Source organism: Magnusiomyces paraingens (genome assembly GCF_902498895.1).
Source record: "Magnusiomyces paraingens strain CBS 517.90 genome assembly, contig: contig3, whole genome shotgun sequence".
In the NCBI taxonomy this organism is placed as follows: domain Eukaryota; kingdom Fungi; phylum Ascomycota; class Dipodascomycetes; order Dipodascales; family Dipodascaceae; genus Magnusiomyces; species Magnusiomyces paraingens.
The window spans coordinates 56,098-72,446 of record NW_022474069.1 but is presented as its reverse complement, the minus strand read 5'-3'; the positions used below and the strand labels follow the sequence as shown (position 1 = coordinate 72,446).

The 16,349-nt window shown below is 32.9% G+C and overlaps 5 protein-coding genes across 5 annotated transcripts; 3 read left to right on the top strand and 2 right to left on the bottom strand.

The window, feature by feature from the left end:
• Positions 1-425: 425 nt before the first annotated feature.
• On the top strand, positions 426-1,754 carry SAPINGB_P003335 (uncharacterized protein; the record flags this gene model as incomplete). Its single annotated transcript, XM_031998053.1, has 1 exon — positions 426-1,754. The coding sequence occupies one exon, from the start codon at positions 426-428 to the stop codon at positions 1,752-1,754; it is 1,329 nt and encodes a 442-aa protein (XP_031853944.1).
• Positions 1,755-1,855: 101 nt separating this feature from the next.
• On the bottom strand, positions 1,856-4,117 carry SAPINGB_P003334 (uncharacterized protein; the record flags this gene model as incomplete). Its single annotated transcript, XM_031998052.1, has 1 exon — positions 1,856-4,117. One exon carries the CDS (start codon positions 4,115-4,117, stop codon positions 1,856-1,858), a length of 2,262 nt encoding a protein of 753 aa, XP_031853943.1.
• Positions 4,118-5,612: 1,495 nt separating this feature from the next.
• SAPINGB_P003333 (uncharacterized protein) lies at positions 5,613-6,955 on the top strand (the record flags this gene model as incomplete). Its single annotated transcript, XM_031998051.1, has 4 exons — positions 5,613-5,637; positions 5,701-5,856; positions 5,917-6,677; positions 6,950-6,955. The coding sequence occupies 4 exons, from the start codon at positions 5,613-5,615 to the stop codon at positions 6,953-6,955; spliced, it is 948 nt and encodes a 315-aa protein (XP_031853942.1).
• Positions 6,956-7,190: 235 nt separating this feature from the next.
• On the bottom strand, positions 7,191-8,375 carry SAPINGB_P003332 (uncharacterized protein; the record flags this gene model as incomplete). Its single annotated transcript, XM_031998050.1, has 1 exon — positions 7,191-8,375. One exon carries the CDS (start codon positions 8,373-8,375, stop codon positions 7,191-7,193), a length of 1,185 nt encoding a protein of 394 aa, XP_031853941.1.
• Positions 8,376-10,678: 2,303 nt separating this feature from the next.
• SAPINGB_P003331 (uncharacterized protein) lies at positions 10,679-13,174 on the top strand (the record flags this gene model as incomplete). Its single annotated transcript, XM_031998049.1, has 1 exon — positions 10,679-13,174. One exon carries the CDS (start codon positions 10,679-10,681, stop codon positions 13,172-13,174), a length of 2,496 nt encoding a protein of 831 aa, XP_031853940.1.
• Between the last annotated feature and the right edge of the window lie 3,175 nt (positions 13,175-16,349).

Below are 16,349 nucleotides of genomic sequence, written 5' to 3'. Positions count from 1 at the left end.
TCTTTCAGTCAGAAACTATTTTTTTTTTTTGTGGAATGTAAAGAAGAATCAACAAAAGTAGTTTTATATAATTTTATGAGTTGACCCATAGTAATTAAACCCTAACCACGAAATCGTCATTGATTTCATGTGTGTGTACACAATGACTAATTAGTTGACTTATAAGTCAATAGGAATAAATACATTATGTAATATGCAATTTCTAAAAAAAATGGGCTATTGTTTGAAGAACATTAATGTTCTTAACTATGTAATATTGACATTTCATAATAATATTACATGGTTATTACAATGCTTAACAAGTACACATGTCCTTTCCATTTGCATGGGCTTATTCAATTATAATTGAATAGGATAAATGTAAACACATTATGCTTGCTGTTTTTACTTTACGAAAGCTATCCAAATTACTATTATTTTAACTAATGCCAAAAATTAGCTCTAAGCTTTTGCGATATATCGCAGCAGCAGCAATACTAATTTTTTTTTTTCAGTACACTCAAGTTAATAGAATACCGGGAAACAACGATAAACATGTCGAGCAGTTAGAAAAACAGCGGCCCAATCTTCAATTAGAGAATGATGTTGCCGAACAACAGAAAAAAATATCTTACGTAAAAGCAAATGCTACATTTATTAGTTTGGCCAGAAACAGAGACTTGTACAACTTGGTCAATTCAATTCGTTTGATTGAAGATAGATTTAATCATCAGTTTCATTACGATTGGGTTTTTTTAAATGATGAGGACTTCACACCTGAGTTTATCGAAGTTACGACAAATTTTGTTTCTGGAAAAACTCACTATGGAAAAATTCCTAAAGAGCATTGGAGTATTCCTTCATCGATTGATTTGAACAAGGCAAAAACGTCATGGGAACAAATGCAAGATCAAGGAGTTTTATATGGAGGTTCAGAATCATATCGGCACATGTGTCGATATGAATCTGGGTTTTTTTGGAGACATCCTATTTTAGATCAATTTAAATACTATTGGCGTATTGAGCCTGATGTCACATTTTATTGTGATATTCCTTACGACGTTTTTCAGTTTATGACTGATAATAAATATGCTTATGGTTTTACAACATCTTTACATGAATATCCTGCTACTATTAAAACGTTATGGAATACAACACGCGAATTTATCGGTAAACATCCTGAGTACTTGGCTAAAAATAACATGCTTGAGTTTGTCTCTTGGGATTTTGGTGAAAATTACAATTATTGTCATTTTTGGTCAAATTTCGAGATTGGTGACATGGACTTTTGGCGCAGTGAGGCTTACCGAAAATATTTCGAATATCTAGATAATTCAGGTGGATTTTTTTATGAAAGATGGGGTGATGCACCTGTTCATTCTATTGCTGCTGCTTTATTTTTGAATAAATCACAAATTCATCATTTTGATGACATTGGATATAAACACATGCCATTTGTCAGTTGCCCTACGGATCCCGAAATTCACAAAAAAAGGAATTGTGGGTGCAATCCAGAAGAAAATTTTACGTGGAAAAGATTTTCATGCACTTCTGATTTTTATCTTATGCAAGAAAAACCCATTCCAGCTCAATCATGGCTTCATAGGAAGAAAGTTGTTGGAGAAGCTTTAAGAACTGGTGGAAAACAGTTATCTCCGGAACGTGAGAAGGAGGTCGTTGATCAGTCTAATAAAGAATTACTAGATTATTACAGAACTCACAAAGAGCTTCCTCCAGAAATGAAACCTAAGCTCTCAGGTTTAGCTTTAGACTAAATTCTTTAAATGGAATAACAGTTATATATATAATAGAAGTTTATTACATATTACGTAAAAAATTCAATTTAAATATACCATAAAATATGTCCATTTAGTCTCTACCTATTAAAATCAACAGTCGTGGGTGCTTTTTGATAAGAGTGGAAATCCATAGTAAAAGTGCCTCTTCCTTTTGTAAGACTCCTAAGGTAATTAAGATATCCAATCATTTGTTCTAATGGAACTTGTGCCTTTATTATACTTTGAGATGATCTGGCTCTATCGCCATGCTTTGACATATACATAGTAAAGTCCGGAGGTGTATATATAGAATTTGCCAAATCTCTATAGTTAATATCATTTGTATTTTCCTGAAAGAAGTCTTCGCTGTCTTTTAAAGAAATTATTGAGCCGCGGCGATTACTAGATAAGTCATTAACGACTGTTCCCACATCTTCTTCAGCTACCATAACTTTAACATCCATAATTGGTTCTAGTATACAATATGATTCAACTTTGATAGATTGTAAAGCTTCTTCAATGGCTAATCTTGTAGCCAAAGATATTGCTGATGGGTTTGTTATATCAGGAGGGATAGAAATATTTGAAACTTTAACATGTAGAGAGTGAAGTGGCAAATGTGATTTTAACCCTCCTTTAGCAATTCCCGGAACAATTCCACGATTTACTGATCTTAAGATGTCCTTTGAAGGTATTAAAAAATTCTCAGGCAAGTGCTCAGGGTATGAAACATAGATGTTATCTCGGGATATGATCTCAGCACCTAATGAAATATCTGAATCAGCCGGTTCAACTAACAGTGATACAGTAGCAGTTGATGGTCCAGTTTCATCAGTTTGAGTAGACAATGTCGCCAATTGTGTACAAGTTTTGGTTGAATCAATTATAGTTTCTTTATATGAAACCATAATTTTTCCTACCTCGACTTTAGCTTTTAAATCTTTGACAAGTCTATCTTTGGCAATTTCTAAATGAAGCTCACCCATTCCAGATAACATTGTTTGACCAGAATCCTCGTCATACATAACATGAAGGCTTGGATCTTCTGTAAGTAAAACTACAAGAGCCTCTTCCATATTTTTAGTGTCAGCCAAAGTTAAAGGGTCTATACTAGAGAAAAAAACAGGAGGAGGTATCTTGATTGGATGAAGTTGAAGATGTGATTCGGCTTTAGATAATGACTTAACACCGTCTCTTTTCAAGCCATGGGCAACAATGGTATCACCCGTTCTAATTTCTTTTGTACCAACAATTACGCCTATATTGCCTGCTTCAATAGAGGTAGTTTCAATTGGTAGATTTGCATGCATTTGATAAAGTTTCATTATGCGCTCGCGTTTGCCGGTAGTTGAATTAAGAACAATACTATTATGGTGTAATGTTCCGGAGTAAACTCTGACGTAAACCATCATTCCTTTCTTATTATCATGAACAACTTTAAAAGCAAGAGCTGATGTAAGATTTTTGTTGCTTGGATCTATGGTAATTTGTGTTTCATAAGGAGTAGCTGTTTTTTTGGCATTTTTATTTTGATTTAAAGTAATTGCTTTAGGAGGAGGTCTTTCAATGGGAGATGGTAGATAATCAATAACAGCCTCTAACAAAGGTTGAACACCTATATTTTTAAAACTAGCACCACATAATACCGGAACAATTTTTTTGTTTAAGCAAGCCTTTCTTAAAGCCTTTTTTATTTCATTTGGTGAGACATCCATATAGCTTCCAATTTCAAGATAATGTTCAACTAAATTGTCATCTAGCTCAGTGAGTGTTTCTATTAAGGCGGTTCGTGCTTTTTCACATTCTAAAGCAACTTCATTGTATTCTGTGATGTCTAAAACTTGAATGTTTTTACCATCTGACCCCTCAGACCATTTAATTATCTTTTTCTCAATAACATCAACAATTCCTTGAAACTTGCCTTCGGAGTTGACTTTTCCATTTTCAAAAAAAGGAAAATTTATAATTGCAACCTGAGTATTTAATTTCGACACAATTTCTTTTACTGTACGACCAAAACCTGCACTTTCACGATCCATCTTGTTGACATATACAATTCTAGGGATTTCCATTTCTGAAGCTTGCTTCCAAACTTTTTCAGTTTGTGCTTCAACACCAGCTACACCGTCTAGAATAGTAACAGCACCATCTAAAACACGGAGAGACCTAATGACCTCAAAAGTAAAATCGGCATGGCCTGGTGTATCAATCAAATTAATTTTATGATCTCTCCAATGAAAAGTAATAGCAGCCGATGTAATTGTAATTCCACGATCACGTTCAGCTGGTAAATAATCCATTACTGTATCTCCCTGATCAACGTCACCAATTCGATCGGTTAAGCCTGAGTAGTAAAGCATTCTTTCTGTAGTAGTTGTTTTTCCTGCATCAATATGAGCTATGATTCCAATATTTCTGAGCTTATAATGATCATAAATGGTTGAAGATTTTGTACTGTAATTCGAATTAAAACATAAAAAAGGTATGTTACCATGATGTTGTTTTTGAAATGACTTTATTAAATTGAAAGCATTTAAATAAGCCCATGGCTTTCTCATTAGTAGAGGAAAGCTCATTGTAACTTTTTATATATCTGAGCAATAAATTTTATATTGAAAAAATAGGGATGGTTGTCATCAAAAAATGAAGTTCTATTAAAAAAGGCTAATCATGGTTACCTGTAAAATTGCTTATAATTGCTTATAAGATGCATATGGCCCTTTCATGTTTTTATTTAATTACAAGTCAAATTACTGCTTACTTTAACTCTACTCTAATACAAAAACCCCATTACAAACATTAACCGTTTTGTAGCACTAGCTGTTATTATGAATATGCCAGCTGTAGTTTTATTTCCTTTCAATGTAATTTTTTTCTCAATAAATTTTTATAAGCGCGCTTAAGATGGGACTTAGCTTTCTCTTTAGTAATCTCTGATGATGGTGGTGATCCTTCTTAGTTTCAGGTCATATAACCCTAACCACTTAGCTCCTTGAACCCAGAGGCACCCCCATAACACCTATTGTGCTAGCTCATGAGTTAGGGCCCGGTGACATAGCTTGACATTCGTTAAAAAGATGGGCAACAAATCACAACAAATACATGCTCAACTCTTTTCAACATCCTGGTCTACATTCTTCACAAAGACGCAAACATATTACCATTATATTAAATATCAAAATGGAAGATCCGATGCTAAAAGTCAAATGTAAACTCATAAACCCCTTCAAAATTCACACAAACAACTGTCTATGAAGTCACAATTAAGAATCAATGTAATCAATTAAATTATTAAAACTAGCAGAATCGACTTACATCACCTCCTACTTTCCTTTTTTTTCCTAAGGAATTTTTTATCAACTATCAGAAACTCAAGACAGGATACAGTCAATTACCATTAGGATTTTTTCAGGTTTAGAACGATATTGTGGTCAAAATTTTCAACTGTAACAAATTTATAAAAATGGAATCTGTAGTACTGTAGACGTGAGAAGGTGTTTAGTGAGATTTGTATAGTAATTTTTAGAGAACTCGATGATTTGATACTATTTTTAGGAGTTATCTCCCAATTGTTTCATTTCTCTTTTTCACTTGTTACTTCCTCGGTGTTTCTTTTTTTTTTCTTTCTAGGGTATTTAAAACTTTGAAAATAAGGGGGAGAGGCAAAAGTTTTTTAAATCATATACAAATATAAAATAACTTCCATAAAGAGTAGTCATATAATAAGTGAGTTGGTGTCAAGAAACATTTTTTTTTCTGTGGAAAAATTTCGTTAACACTAAGTGTTGACCACCGAAAAAAGTTTTTCTTAATCATAAGCTTAGGTTTTTGATAATCGAAACTATACATTCTGCTATGTCGAAAGAAATCAAAAATGGATGTGAGTATTAACTTTGAAATCAAGAATTAAAGAAACATTTCTTATTAATAATCCATTTATCAGCTGTACAGTTACCATTAGCTGTTGTACCGATTTATGCCGATGATGGCACATTTGATATTAAAGCTACTTATTTAAAAGTTCTAGAAGATGATTCAGAAATAACAATGCCAGTTGCTGCTATTGAAAGTTTGGTTGTTCTATTAAGTGTTACGCAAAGTAAGTGGATTCATTTATATGCTTGATTATATATATTTTTTTAAATATCTAACAAATTAGCCTCGACTTCCTCTGAGCTGATTAAGGTGCTGGCTGATGCTACCTCAAAATTAAAAAAAGATGTTAAGAATTCTGTCAGCTTAACTGCTGGATGCGATCTTTTCACTCGGTTTGTATTAAGAAATATTAATGACATGGGTGATTGGGAGGCATGTAAGGACCATTTGATGAAAAATGGTCGACTTTTTGCACAAAGAGCTAAAGATGCAAGAAAAACTATCGCATCTAATGGACTTCCATTTATAAGAGATGACGATGTTATTTTAGTTCATGCCCATTCCCGAGCCGTTATTTCATTGTTACTTTTAGCAGCTTCAAAATTAATTCGCTTCCGTGTTTACGTGACTGAGTCACGAGTAACAGAAAATGGCTTTAAGACGGCCGAGATTCTTCGCAAAAATAATATCCCTGTTTGTTTAATTGCAGATGTAACTGTTGGTTATGTGATTCAAAAAGTAGATAAGATATTTGTTGGTGCAGAAGGTGTAGCAGAAAGTGGTGGTGTCATCAATGCCTCTGGCACATACCAGATCGGTGTACTAGCTAAAGATACCAAGGTTCCTTTCTATGTTGTCGCAGAAAGTCATAAGTTTGTTCGCTTATATCCGGTTTCTCCAAGCGATATTGCAACCGATTATCCATTGGAATTCACAACCGAAACAAAAAATAAAGAGTTAGAAACTTTACCTACAACAGACTTCACCCCACATCAATATGTAACTGCACTGATAACTGATATTGGTGTTTTAACCACGAGTGGTGTAAGTGAAGAACTAATTAAAATATATGTTTAGATCATGTGAAAAATAACTTTTGAATAAAAACAAACAATGTGAAAAAATGAATATAATTAATTATCTTACCTGTTGTATTTTGTATGAGCTCAATATATATAAGTTTATTATAATAAACTGTAACTGTAGGTAATAGTGTGACAAATTATTTTTTGAGCACTTGAAAACAGATAATAGGAGTATTAAGATGGAAATACAGCAAATTATAACTTTACTTTAACAAGGTTTAACAAGATTAGTGTTGACATCTAATTCGGTTTTTTTCTTGACAAAACTAAAATCAGTTCTGATTTCATAATAGATATCATTACTTTCCCACATTCTTTCTGTTAAATTTTTTAACTTAGAATCAATAAAACATGCTTGAGAAAAACACATTGTGTGTAACTTAACTATTTTTATAATTGTAAAGTTATTAAATTTACATACATAAAGTCCCAACAAAATTTATTACCATTTTTAGTAAAGAACTTAATATTATTATTTTTCTTTTTCTTTGCCTTTTTTTGAAGGTTTTATATTAGATGATGAATTCTTCAATAATTGTTTGGGTTTGGCTGTAGATTTTGCAATTTTCAATGTAGTTCTGGATTTATTAGGCCCTAAAGGAACTGATGCATTGCTTTTTGATAAACTTTCTTGAGAAGTTTTAATTTCATTTGAATGGGGTGAACTTATCTTTTGAATATATTCCTCTTGTGTCGTTAATGATATTAGAGATGCCTTAGTACTAGCGACAAGCTTATCGGAAACAGAAATTAATTCTCTTGAATCTCTATCATACCAGTCCATCCCTACAAAAGACTCATCCTCCATCTTTTTTCTGGCAGTCAAGGCACCGCTAAAACTAGGAGCGTTATCTCCTACAATTTTGGCAGTAAGTTGAACAGCTTTCGGACCTTTAATTTTCTCTTTCTCTTTCTCGTGATTCTTCTCTTGGTCTATAATCGAAATACCACTTATCTCACCAATAGGCTTTGGAGGCTGTGAAATATATTGAAACTGTGGTCTAAGTTGAGCAGTCGCGTGAACAGGGTTAAGATGAAGTTCATTATTTTTAAAAACACCAATCATATATCCATTAACAGGTTTTGCAATTCCGCCAAATGTTTGCTTATCCAATCCACCCCAATTGTCACCTTTTTCTTTATCATAAAACTGGGTTCCATCAACAGGTATATCAACCTCAACTGCATTAGAATTTGGTTTTATTCGAGAGTCAAGAATTCCTGTACCTAAAGCATCAACTAATGGACGAGCAGCAGAACGCGTAGGATATTGAAGTAAATAAAGTTTATTCAAAAATTCTGTGGAATAGTAAACTGGATATTCTTGTACTACTTCATCATCATTTTCATCACTTAGTACAAGCTCTGGCGTTGCTTCAAGTGCAATCACGCTGTCGCCTTCATAAAGTGTATTTAAGGTCTCACTAGTAGATTTTGTAATACTGTTGGAAATTTTTGGAGAGCATGGTTGCTTGTATAAGCTCATGTTACCGCTATGAGCTTTTTCGATTTTTCTAAAATCCCTTAGTTCATTGGTATTAGTATTAGAAATATTTTCTCCTTTTTGTTTTTTCCATGTAAGTTCAGCTCCTGGTTCAGTTTTAATCTTTACGTCTTTTGAACCAGAGACAAATAAATTATCGTCATCACTTTCCATTTTATTCTTATGTATATTTGCGAAATTTAAATAAATATTAAAAGAAATATAAAAAGCAGGGTTATTTTTCAATCGTGATTAAGCCAAAGGTATTTTAAACTGATGGATGCTGACATAAATTTTTTTCAAAAAAATTTTTGAATAAAAATTTAATAGACATACAAGGTTACAAAATGATGCGGCTCAGGCATGTAGCCGTTCAAGAAAATGTACAAATTCTAAAATGGCATTAATTTTCTTAAAGGAGTATGGAAGCACCCCTGTGTTTAATGTGATTTAGGTAGAGAAAGCCAGACATTTATTGACTCCGTTGACGTCTCTGTCAACAGAGATTCTACACGAGTCACAATAGTAGACACGCTCACAAAGAGGTAGCTTAGAGTTAACTATCTCGCAGCTGGAGTATGTCTTACTAGTGTGCTCTTCATTAATCCTTGGGAGTCTCGTGTCCGGTCAGTTGATACTTGAAGGAAAAACGCTCGTAAAACGAGTATTGCAAACTCGCCGTCAAATTTTTGTTCATCCCCCTATTTATACTAATACCAAACAACTTTTGATTTTCGAATGGCGGCTTTATGATTTCTTTTAACTTTACACTATCGCTTGAGGATTGTTTCTAAGATACTTGATTGTTTCTTTTTATTCAAGAATTATAGAATATAGAAACATCATCATCAGCATTATCCTTCTTGTTCTTACTATATACCTTTTTGTTTTCACAATATACTTTTAATTTAACTTCAACTTTGCATTTCCAACAACCCGAAAATAAGGTCTGATGTCAGCTTACGAGGAACAGGGGATCAAGGACTAAACCTTCCCAAATTATCTCCACTTGTCTTCATCAACGCTGTAATTGTACTTCTTAATCCCTCTAAGCATAGATAAAACCTAAACGTTCTTGTAAGCCAATTAAATAATTTAAAAGAGTCGACATGACAATGATTCTTGTAATTGTTCCAATACTTTTCTTTCTATTCCTTCATTGATTGTTTCTTTAGATTTCCAATCGTCTGATTCTGTTGCTGATTTAGTGTAAGAGGTTAAATGCTCTTGCGTCTTCTCTTTTCGTCATTTCCCATAAAATTTCTATCTTCTTTCGTCAACATATAAAGCGTTGTTAGCTTTATAATTAATGATTTTATAAATTCTTAGAAATCTGTATTTCAATATTCTTTTGTAAAAAAGTCGTGAGACTTTGCAATAGTTTAAAATCTTTTCCATACTTCCACCAAACTGTTACTGCAAAATAAAAATCCCGCCTCGTAATTTTAATATCAAAAATTGACATTTGGTCAGATCCTCTTTCAAAGTTTAAGCCTTCATTTTCGTTTTCAATTTTCAATTTTTTTTTTCTTCGATATGAACGAGACCAAATGTTATCTTTTATTATTAGGCATCCAATTGTACTTGAGCCATAGCTTAAGGGGTAAGTATTCCATGAACTATCAGAATTGTTTTGGAAATCAAAAGATTCCGAGATTATTTTATTAATAATACTGGAGATACTGTGTGGTGATAAATAAATATTGCTCTTGGAATCTTGTTTAACCGTGAAAGAAATTTCAGAAAGAGGAGGATTGAATGCTTTTAAAGAACGAGAATGGCATTGAGAAAGTCTGATTGGGGGTCTAAAATTGTGAAAACTCCAACCCAATATCCATCTCCTGGTAGTGGCTTTAATTTTTCTATTTTTGATATTAAATTCAGTGACAATTTCATACAATAAATAGTTGTCAATATTTCTTTTACGCAAATATTCAACTAATTTTATGAGAACCGATTTATGTCCTACTAAAGATGTATACCATAAAAATCTAGTATTATTTTGATAATTATAATTTATGCACGCATATATTAATTAATCGATTAGAATTAGTTAATAAGTTAGAATTAGCTTACTGTCGTTGAGTCAGTAGTACTTTAAGTTATAATTCATTTAAAATTAAAAGTTGTTGATTAAAGGCAATTATCTACATATATGAATAATTTCCTGGTTCCAACAGCTGAGCTCATTCCATGAGCCCCTTGATCTTAAGATGGACTCAGTTTCCTCTTTAGTAGTCTTTTTAGTGTAGTGCTGATGGAGGAGGTGATACTTCTCAGTTCTTAGTTATGTTACCACCTTACCACCTGACCCACATAACCCTAACCATTTAGATCACGGGACCAGAGGCGCCCCGCGACACTTACATAATTATTTTAAAATTTTTTATCAATAATATAAATTTTAAATCTCAAAAGATTTTAAAAGATTTACTTTTTCATTGACATGCAACTTCCAAAAAAGTTTTATTATTGAAATGGCTAATGAAGATGGACTTATTCTTAACTTGTCATTTGATAAATCTTTGACACCTAAGCCTGTGTCTAGAACGTCTTTAAAAAAGCAATATCTTATCGAAGGTGGTTCTAAGTATGAGCGCCAGCTAATACGTAAGGCAATTCGTGATCAAAGGGATAAAGAGCTTGGTATAGATACTGTTAGAAATAGAAACACCAATGATCCAAACGAACTTCCACTTGGGAAAAAACACGCTATTAGTTCTACAGCGCTTAAACAGAATATTGGTATTGTTAAGAGTAAAAGGCCTCTTGAGTTTACCAAAAAAGGAGATACTAGTTTAGCGGCCCAGTTCAGAAAAAAAAAGAAATTGGAATCTGAATTGTCTGGTGAAGTTCAAAAAAAAATGATAAAAAAGGTTTATAAAGAAAAAAGAGAAGGAGAAGATGGAAACTCATTTGTATCTTCATTATTTAACAAAAATGATTTGCACCAGATAGAAAAAGATTTTGATAATGATATTGCTGATAATCTACAAGTTATCAAAAATGAACCATCTAATGCGCCTTTGAAAGGATCTGATTTAACATTTGAAGGTCTAGGCATAGAAACCTCATTGACCAATATTTTACAAAAAAAGATGGGTTTGTCCATACCCACTAAAATTCAAAGAGCAGTTATTCCACGTATGTTGAATGGTATTGATAATGATTTATTTGTACAAGCTCAAACAGGTTCTGGTAAAACTTTAGCATACTCTCTACCTATCTTCCAAAGACTTCTAAGACAGAGCATTAGTGATAATAATTACAATGGTAAACTTAGCAGATCATCTGGAATTTTTGGAATCATTCTTGCTCCAACAAGAGAACTTGCTGCCCAGATTTACAATGTTTTGGAAATGCTTCACAAGGGTTGTTATTGGATTGTTCCTGGGATAGTTTCTGGTGGTGAAAAAAAAAAATCAGAAAAGGCACGAATTCGAAAAGGTGTCAATATTTTAGTTGCTACACCAGGACGACTTGCTGATCACATTGATTCCACTGAATCACTTGATCTGTCTTTTGTGAGATGGCTTGTTTTAGATGAATGTGATCGGCTGATGGAGCTTGGATTTGAAGAAACAATTGATAAAATTTTAAAAGCTTTGGATGAACAGTTTGATATTTCCAATTCTAAAACCATCTTTCCTCTACTACCAAAAAAACGTGTAAATATTTTGTGTTCTGCAACAGTAAAGGGAAAAGTCAAGGAGCTTGGGGAAACATCGTTAACAAATGCTGAATGGGTTACTGTTAATAGTCTACCAACAGATTCTCATGAAATGATCCCTGCAAATGAAATAAATGAGATAGTAGATAACTCTTCTAGTTATACTGCACCAGCTCAACTCATTCAAAGATGCATAATTGTTCCCGCGAAACTTCGTCTAGTTACATTAGCAGCTACATTAAGAAATACTGTGCGCAAACGAATTTTGAAATCCGTGATCAAACAAGAAGAAAAGATATCCAGAGTCATCGTTTTTTTTTCTTGCTCAGACTCAGTTGATTTTCATTTTTCGGTTTTTACAAGAAATGGAGTAGACCCTAAAAAAGAATTTAATCAATCTGACAAACCAAACGAAGTCACTAGAAGCTTAGTATCATCCACGGTTTTGACTAGTCCTTGGCTCGGTAAAAACACTGTCATCCATAAATTACATGGATCTTTAAACCAGGCAACTCGTACCTCTACTTTAGCTTCGTTTTTTGGAAAAGCTGGAAAATCTCAAGCCAACAAAAATAATGATAGCAAAGTTTTTATTTTATTTTGTACAGACGTTGCCTCTAGAGGTTTGGACCTGCCGCGCATCACAGACGTTATAGAATATGATCCACCTTTTGCAACTGAAGACCATATTCATCGTGTTGGCCGCACTGCTCGAGCAGGTCATGAAGGAACATCTGTTATATTTCTACTTCCTGGTAGTGAGGAAGCTTATTTAAATGAAATTAAGCCTTATCATCCTTCAGGAATTCAAAATGAAAAATATGACATAATATTACGGAAAGCCTTTGCTGAAGAAGAAAGTTACACGAATAATTCTACATTAAATTGGGAAGTTGAAGCAACAACTTGGCACCTGAATGTGGAAAGATGGATATTGGCAGATAATTTAGAGTTGACTAAAGCAAAAAGAGCATTTACGAGCCATATTAGAGCATATGCAACCCATTTGGCTAGCCAGAGAGGCATTTTTAATTTAAAAGGACTCCATTTAGGTCACTTAGCTAAAAGTTTTGGTTTGCGTGAAACTCCCGGAAAATTATCAACCGTCAAAGATTCTGTCAATAAAAGTGACAAAAAGAAAGTTAAATACAATAAGCCTAACTTTAGTCAAGGGAAACACCATGATGAATATAATAGTTTCACAGGTCAAGATTCTGAGGCTGCCGGGAAAAAGCGACTTTTATCTAAAGCACGCAGTTTAAATAATTTCAGAAGCCAGGCAAATGAATTCAATATAGGCTAAACGCGAGACCTTAAGTATGCATTATCATTTATATAATATCTCGAATAATCAAATTTTGTTTCATTTTATGATGTTACTTGTCTAATAATTTGTAATAAATAAATTACCAAATGTAATGTGTTCTAAAATGTAATGGGCATGTTAAGCGCTTCGCATAATTATAAACCCGAAAGAAGTAAATTTAACCGAGCAGCATGTAGTTTTATTAAGGCAATCAGCTACTTGAGGCAGTTTAAACATATCAATTCGTTTTTTGTTTTATTTTATTTTATTTTATTTTATTTTCTCATTTTCTCATTTTCTCATTTTCTTATTTTCTCATTTTCTTATTTTCTCATTTTTTGTTTTATTCTTTTATTTTTTATAAAACATTGGTAATAACCAATTTAGTGGTTGAAGTAGTTCATCTGTTAACTTGCCAGCTACTTAGCAGCAATTTGCGTTACCTTTTTTTTTTATATAAAAGAAACTGTCTTTGATATTACATAAATACAGGGACTAATTTCGTGTCTATTGCGCTAGCATTGTTTTTTTCAAATCAATATATAAATTATCATTAAATTGAAAACTTCTAGTTGTTTCAATATTAAGTGTAGTTTTCATTCCTAATTAGAGTTTAGAGATGCAATTTTAATAATTGACAAAAAATCGAAGTACTTATAATGACCGAACCATCCAACCCACCGATAAACCCATCATCAACATCTTCTTCCTCCTTACCATCATTAAGTTGCAATGAAAATAATACCAATTCCCTCATTAAAATACCAATTTTGAGTTCTAATAAAACTAAAAATTCAAGCAAATCTGATCCGCCAGTTCCAAAAAAACGTCGAGTGAGAACTGGGTGCCTTACATGCCGTGAACGTCATCTAAAATGTGACGAAGGGACACCAATGTGCAATAATTGCTTAAAATCTCACCGAAATTGCCGTCGAGGAATTAAACTTAATTTTATGGAAACAAAAGTCACTTCACCAAAAACTTTGGTCCCTTTTCCTCATCAGCATTTTGCAATTTGTGATGAATCAAGAGCAATTGCAGCAGAATATAAAGGAGGCCTTAGTAGTTATCCTGAATTAAAGACAGAAATTAGCACTAGAGATTTAACTACTCTTACTCGAGATCAAATTTCAACAAATAAAATAGAAACAACAGCGCTTTTTATATCAAAAGACAGCTCAAAAAAACGCAATGTTTATCAGGGAGATAAAATGTACTCGATAACACCAGAAAGCGAAAATATCGAATTAAATAGTTCATACGCTTTTGTTACTTTGCCTAATGATTCTAATTCCCATAATAAATTATCGTATGTTGTATCAGATCTATTACTGTTAAATTTACTGACTTACATTTAGTTTCATTTCTTCTGACCTTCATAGCTCTGTTTCTTCATGTAAAAATATCTCAACAGTTCAATCAAAATTTGCCGGTGAAAATTCTACATCTAATGTCATCAGTTCTGTGATTTATCCACATGGTATTACAGAATCACCAAGTACATTCTCACACTCAATTTCGACATCTTTTTATAATAAATACCAATTCCCATTGGTACCTTTTCATAATATTCCAACACCCACAAAAGGAATATTTAATTCATTTCCAATGAAATCTCGATATTCGCATAAAAATGATATGTTTTTTATCCCTCGCTCTGAAAATATTATATCAGATTCATTAACTCACCTTGCAGTTAAATACTATATTAAATACCATGCGGTTTATATCGATTTCATGACACCAATTCCTATTTTTCAGTGTATTGTTCCTTCATTGGCTCTCTCTTGTCCGATGCTTTTAAAAGCAGCTTCTGCTATTGGAGCAGAGGCATATAATCGCATATACCCTAACCAAAACCTTTTCAACTCAGAAAAGTATTATAGCCAAGCAAATAACCTTCTCTGTTCTGAACTTCAAAAGGAAGATAAAGATATAGAAACGTGTATCCTCACTGCTACATTAATAACTGTCTACGAGGTAACAAAAGAGTCAAACCATGATTTAAAGAGCCATATCTCTGGTGTAAAAACGCTTTTAGAAGAATTTCCTTTTTCTATTGATACTAGTACTAGGGAAATAGAATTTCATTCAATAATTGTTCAAGCTTGTTTTTGGGTTATGATTCATTGTGATCTACAATCAGCTTTTCTTTTACGTTCTTTACCTCTTTGGAACCCTAATGAATGGGGGCCTGCTGTAGGTTTAAAAAGCAATGACAATAGTTTTAAAGAAACAGCCAATAATTATGCACCTCATTATTGGTACAGTAAAATTCTTTATATTTTATATCGCATAATGTCGTTAAGAGGTTTGGGCTATGATCCAACTCTTTCGTCTCAAATATTTTCAACAAGGGTATATACTTTTGCTAGGCAAAAACTCATGGATGATCTCATTCAACTTCAAAATGACATCCCATCAATTATGAGGCCAATGTTTGAATTTTCGCCTTTTGTTACCAAAGAAAAAAGTACCGATGGTCAAAAAATCGACACTAATGACATACTTTTAGAAAAACCAAATAGAAGTACTTCTAAAGTGGTAGATGATAGATCCGAACGCAATATTCCTACAACATGTGGTAATATACAAGCAAATACATTAGAAAGCACTTCTTCAAAATTGATTTTGTCTCAAGACATACCGAATGATAATTTTTCTATACCTAAAATCAGTAATTTATTTACAAAATCGTCTTTACATGGCGTAAAGTCACCATTCCCTTTTATTTATTTTTCTGATCCTTTCTATGCCGTTACCAATGCATATATTATTTCTGGGATTTTATCATTAAATTCAATGAAGTCTGGAAGCATTAAATATAGCTGTAATTTAGTTCAACAAGGTATTTCTCCTGAAAAAAATGAATCTTCTTCTAATTCATCTTTTCAAGAAACTGGGGTAATTGCATCCCCATTTGATCCTTTCCGAATGGCCATATCATCAGAAGACTGCACTAAATATGCACGACGATTAACAGGTATTATTACTTCAACTGCTCCAAACACATCAATAGGTTGTATGACTGTGTGGTGTTTCTTATATATTGCCCCATACATTCACGAAAACTTTGAACGGGAATACATACTTAAATACATGGAAGCGAATTGTGTAAATGGTTGGTCATATGAAAATATTATCGCACATGTACGAAATGAGTGGAATAAAA